Raw genomic sequence first — 5542 nt, 5'->3', positions numbered from 1 at the left:
TCATGGTGACTGCATTCTCTCGCAATTGGCTCGCTGTGTAATTTTATCTTTACTCACTCTATCCAAATCTTATGATCTTGAATTACCCACGATTAAATGGTGTGCGACATGTCGTTTAAATGAAGAAATGTTAGGTTACTCTTTTAATCCTCTTTGAAGTTCCAGGGTACATTACGATCAACTGAGCATGGAGGAGTGCTGCAAGCCATGTTTGGGTACAGTTTATAACCTTATGTATGACAATCGATATGTATCAAAGCTTGTGTACCTTTAAGAAAGCTGTTGAAGATGAAGTTGATGGCTCTCATATGGTATGCTACAAACTTTATGCTCCCTATTAACAACCCGTGTTGATTTCCGTTTTGCTAAAATACTACAGTTAACAGTTTGGGTTTCCTAATTGTTTACGGTGATGGAATTTATAGTTCAACCTATCATTGTTGATAAGAGCACATATCATATTAGTATATACTTTTAAAACGTACCAAATAATTTTTTTTTCGTACATGTAGTGAAAAGACTTGTAGTTGCACGGTTATATATGTTGTTTCACTTGAAACATTTATCTACACGTCACACAATATCTTAATGCCTCAAACACAAAATTTTGTGGAATAATTGTCAAATACAGTCTTCATTGCAAATCTACAACTAAATTATTTATTATACCTGCTTCCAAGTCTACTACAGAAATTGGTCAACATTTGTCGATCGTTGAACTTTGTTGATCTCTGTTCCCATTAATTAATCCATTGGCAATTGTCAATATTAATCTTGCTGAGCTAATCGATCTCATGATGGGCATGAAACCCTTTCAAGCACCTGTAATGCCTCTTTCATTGAGGGTCTCTTTTGTGAGGTTGCGGATGCACAGCTGAACCCCAACTTAAAACATGCTAAAATACTTTCTTTTCTAGCCACATCATTAGTGACAAACCTGTCAACTATTTTTAGTATCCTGGTCTCGTTGTCAGAGATTGACGACCCTCCCATGTTCCATTGACCCAACTCTTTATCCGAAACCATCTTTCCTAATAGAAGTTCAAGCAAAATGATCCCAAATGAGTAAACGTCCCATTTGGGGTTAGGTTTAAAGCTTTTCATTGACTCGGGTGCTTTATAAGGCGATTTGTGTCCGTATAAACAAGTACAAGGAGCCATACTTGTACTACTACTAGTTTGATCATGATGATGAGGATGGTGATCATGACTAGTCATTGTTTCTTCACGTGATGAAGTTGATTGTTTTCTTCCATAGTTTTGAGTTGAGCTGTTTGCTATAAGATTTGGTTTACCTGATATTAACCAGTCTAAACCGAAATCACTAATCATAGGATCCATTTCTGATGTTAAAAGGATGTTGGTTGGCTTTATGTTACCATGAACATGTTTCTTTTCATGGATGTAGGCTAACCCCTTTGCAATCCCTTTTGCTATCTTGAGTCGAACCTCAAAAGATAAGTTACACAACGAATACCCTCCACTTTTTCCTGAAATTGATCAAATAACATTGTAACTCATAAGTTTAACAAATCAACCATTGATTTTATATTTTCAAGTCTTATCAAGATATCTTTATATATTATTTAATATTCACTTACTAAACACTTATATTACTTATATTAAGGAAAAATTGAAAAGATAGTTGCATTTTTTTATTTTTTTCAAAATTAAAAACTATGGAGTGTCACGTATCACGTGTATGGGGGGTATGGGATATGTTTTGGCATATTGTATGTTTTTACATGTGTGGAGGGAGATAAGGTGTAATTTGAGAAACCAAATAGAACCACAAACAAATGCGACATATAAACAAAGCTTTTGTTTTCTTTTAATCGGATACACAACCAAAAATGATACTTTAACATTTATTAACATAGTACTTTTTAAAAAAAAAGGTTATATGTTTAGTACAATCATTTTTAAAAATATATTACTTTACTGTATAATTTATATATGTACTTATATCATTACCCATAAAAACTTTCAAAATAAAACTTTCAAATTGACAAACAGTTTATTAGGCTATTATGTAGGATTATTTATTGGTCCGGTTTCGATTTTCTTAGTTAATTCAGTTTGCTTTGTTAGGTTTTGAAAATTTTAGAGGTAAAATCAAAATCCAAAACTGAAATCGTATTCAATTTCAAAACTCAAACTGAGCCGCAAACTGAATTCAAGTTCAACTTAGTGGCGGTTTCAGTTAAAACCTAAAACCAAAATTATTATATTTTAACTAAAATAATTATAACTCATCAAGTTTTAAAATTGACTTTTGATATCAAAATTGGTTTTTGTCTATATATATTAATACTCAATATATTATTTTGTGATCTCGGTTTTCGATTAAACCAAATTTTAAAATTGTAATCGGAAAACGATTTCAAATTTGCAAATCGAACTAAACAGAATCGAACATTAAAAGATAAATATAGATTAATAATAATTATAATAATTATTAATTAATTTTTTTTGGACAACTGTTAATATCACCCAGGAGGACTTAACCACCCACACGTTCATCTCCTACACCTACACGGGGGCATGAACGTTAAAACACTCTCCCATTTACCCCCCCCCCCCCCAACGCGTATGTGGGAAAGGTGCCATGAGTGGAACTTCATGACATGGATGAAATTATGGGTTAATGTGTAGTCAACGAGGGTCGAATTTCAGACCTCCCCTAAAAGAAAGAGATGTCTTTGAACATAGGCAACATAGGCAACCGCCTAGTATTCAAAAATTTAGAAGGATCTAAAATTTTGACTATGTAAAATATTTTTCTCAATATATTTAATTAAATCAAATCAAAAATTGTCTGTTAAAGTTAAAATACATTGTTTTTAATAGTTAAATACAATGTTAGTAAATAAATAGCTAAATTTAAGTATTATTTTTTTATGCGTAGTAAAAAAATTTAAAGTATATGTGAGTTCATTTTTATATTCGTCTAGGGCCTTTAAATTGTTGAGACGACCCTGCTAAAAGAGTCTAGCCACCAATCGCTGGACCACATCACAACTTCAATAATCATAATTATAATTCATTAATATAATAAAGAAGCCAGAGTAAGAAGAACATACTCTTCGTAGCACTGGCGGCCAAGCTTCCACCGGATACATAATTGTGAATAACAAGTTTCTCACCTTCACCCCAATAAAACCCACGTATCCTCACTATATTCTGGTGTCGAAATGTACCTATACTCCTCACTATCTTCTCAAACTCCTTCATATTTCTCACTCCACATTCCGCAATCCTCCTAACAGCAAACGTAGTCCCCCCGCCGTCACTACCGCCACCCACCACCGCCTTATACACTATATTCCCACCACTTGAACCCAATATATATGCAGACGATTTTAATAATGTCTCCATTTCTAGCTCCGTTTCTCCGTCCACCATGACCAAACATCTATCATTAGTATTAATAGTATTACTTGTGTCACTATTAGCGACGGATTCATATTCCGTCGCTGTTTCTTCCTCGGTCCCGACAAAGCAACAGCAGGTAGTCAGCAGCAAATCTAAAAAATATATTGAAGATATCATTACACGTCAAACACAATTAACATAAGACAAAAGTTAAAATATAAAATATGTACAATAAACATACCACAAAATATAGTAAAGGATTAAATATAATAAAAGTTTTGGCTTTCGTATATGTCCTTTTTTATAACATAGTTCGACTTGAATAAAAGTTAGCATTATCTAGCATTCACTTACGTCTTTTTAACACAGTGTGATACTGTGATTTTTATTTAATTATGTTAACATGATGGATGATTTCTAGCTTTTATTATATTAAATTACGGAGTATGTATTAAACTGATTAATTAACATTACATTTCATTTTTACAATGGATATACTAGTAAATCCGTTGATAATTTTGTAAACTTTTTCAAACAAATCAGTTCATTTTCTATGTTAATACAGTAATAGATTTAAATTTAATTTAATTTCACTTGTAATTGGCTTACATGTAGATTTGTCGCTTGAAGGAGTAGACATGGTTTTAGATTCGTCGATTTTGACAGTCAGGATATCCTTCACATTTTGATTCGATTTCGTCTTCCGAATTTGGTACCCATAGAAAAAAAGAACGGCGAAAAGAACCACAGCAGCTACATCTCCAACTACAATGGCTACTATTTTCCCTTTGTCAACTTTCCTTCCACCGTGACTATTTGACTTTCCGGCAGTTTTTGGAATTGCTGCAATCGCTGCAGTAGCCGGATTCATAGAAGAAACGTTGGGTGGAATCGAATGTGATGAAGGAACAATGCACGTTTTCTTAAGTGGTTTCCCACACAAGTCCAAATTCCCAGCAAAATTGTCTTCTTTTTGTTTGGATAAAGACTCGGTTTGTGGGATTTCGCCCCTGAAGTTGTTATAGGAAAGATCAATGACAGCACTCACAGGGATTTTGTCTGCGAATTCAGGAAACAAAAAACCAGAAATTTTGTTGTTGGAGAGGTTTAAGTAGTTCAGCTTAAACCCTCCAAAATCTAAAGGCAGAGTCCCATTAAAAAGATTGGAAGATAAATCCAACATCTCAATACTATCAAAGCCACTCGGAACACTACCAAAGAGATAATTATGTGAAAGATTAAGAGCTCGAAGATTTCGCAACATGTTGTAAAGCGGAATGGGAAGAGTTCCATTGATTGAATTATTGGATAAGTCGAGAACACGAAGGTGTTGAAGACGAGCGAAATCATTTGGGATTGAACCGACAAGGTTAGTGCTTGGGAGGACTAAACTAATGACTGAACCAGAGTGTGGTGCACAAGTGACACCGGACCATGAACATGGTGTAGAGTCAGTGTGGTTCCAGTTTTGTAAAAGTGAAGATGGCTGGGATTGTTTGAAAGAAAGGAGTGAGGTTCCATCTATGTTTAGAGCATAAATGGAAGGAAAAAACAGAATAAAGTTAATGATGATGATGAAGAAGAAGAAGAAGAAGAAGAAGAAGGTGGTGTGAAGATTGAGAGGAGTTGTAATCATGATGATATGATTGTTGTTGATGTTAATTTTGTGCCTCATAAAAATAGACTACAAGGATAAAATCTATATATAGAGAGAGTGACATACACTACTTAACTTTATTGTGAGATGATAACACTTTTAACTAGTACTCCGTAGTATGTTAGCTAGTATGAGAGATTTTGACTTTATATTACATTTAATAAAACACTAGTAAAATGACCCGTAAAATAACGGATTTGTTTAAACGAAACAATTTAATTACATTATTTAAGTATTAAGTGAATATAAATGCTAAAGTAATTTATTTTAATTAACTGTTTAACTAAGAAACTTGTTTTTGTTTTTAGAAATATATAGAGAAATGTATTTTCGCATACATATGTAACGTAATTAATTTCGTAAAAAGAATCCATATTTGAATATTAATAATATAATAATTATAATTATAATTATTATATTAAAAGTAAATAATAATAATAAAGTTCGTTCAAAGTTGAGTATTTATATTTTTAATAATAATAATAATAATAATAATTATTATTATTATTA

At 32.6% G+C, this 5542-nt stretch overlaps 1 protein-coding gene across 1 annotated transcript; it reads right to left on the bottom strand.

Annotated features, from left to right (window-relative positions):
* Positions 1-578: 578 nt before the first annotated feature.
* Positions 579-5026, bottom strand: LOC139853135 (receptor protein kinase-like protein At4g34220). The gene is made up of 3 exons (XM_071842512.1): positions 3985-5026; positions 3084-3527; positions 579-1490 (listed from the first exon to the last, which is right to left on the bottom strand). The coding sequence occupies exons 1-3, from the start codon at positions 5009-5011 to the stop codon at positions 793-795; spliced, it is 2169 nt and encodes a 722-aa protein (XP_071698613.1). The 5' UTR covers positions 5012-5026; the 3' UTR covers positions 579-792.
* Between the last annotated feature and the right edge of the window lie 516 nt (positions 5027-5542).

This window comes from Rutidosis leptorrhynchoides, chromosome 6 (assembly GCF_046630445.1).
Source record: "Rutidosis leptorrhynchoides isolate AG116_Rl617_1_P2 chromosome 6, CSIRO_AGI_Rlap_v1, whole genome shotgun sequence".
Classification (NCBI taxonomy): Eukaryota; Viridiplantae; Streptophyta; class Magnoliopsida; order Asterales; family Asteraceae; genus Rutidosis; species Rutidosis leptorrhynchoides.
The sequence above is the reverse complement of the archived record's forward strand: the minus strand, read 5'-3'. Positions and strand labels throughout refer to the sequence as shown.

What these genes read in the sequence shown, in the direction of transcription:
- LOC139853135 (XM_071842512.1), bottom strand. Translation starts at nt 5,011, where the DNA reads ATGATTACAACTCCTCTCAATCTTCACACCACCTTCTTCTTCTTCTTC. An exon ending in TTCAAGCGACAAATCTACAT is followed by an intron (nt 3,528 to 3,984) that starts GTAAGCCAATTA and finishes TATATTTTTTAG; the next exon opens with ATTTGCTGCTGACTACCTGC. An exon ending in GGCCGCCAGTGCTACGAAGA is followed by an intron (nt 1,491 to 3,083) that starts GTATGTTCTTCT and finishes GATCAATTTCAG; the next exon opens with GAAAAAGTGGAGGGTATTCG.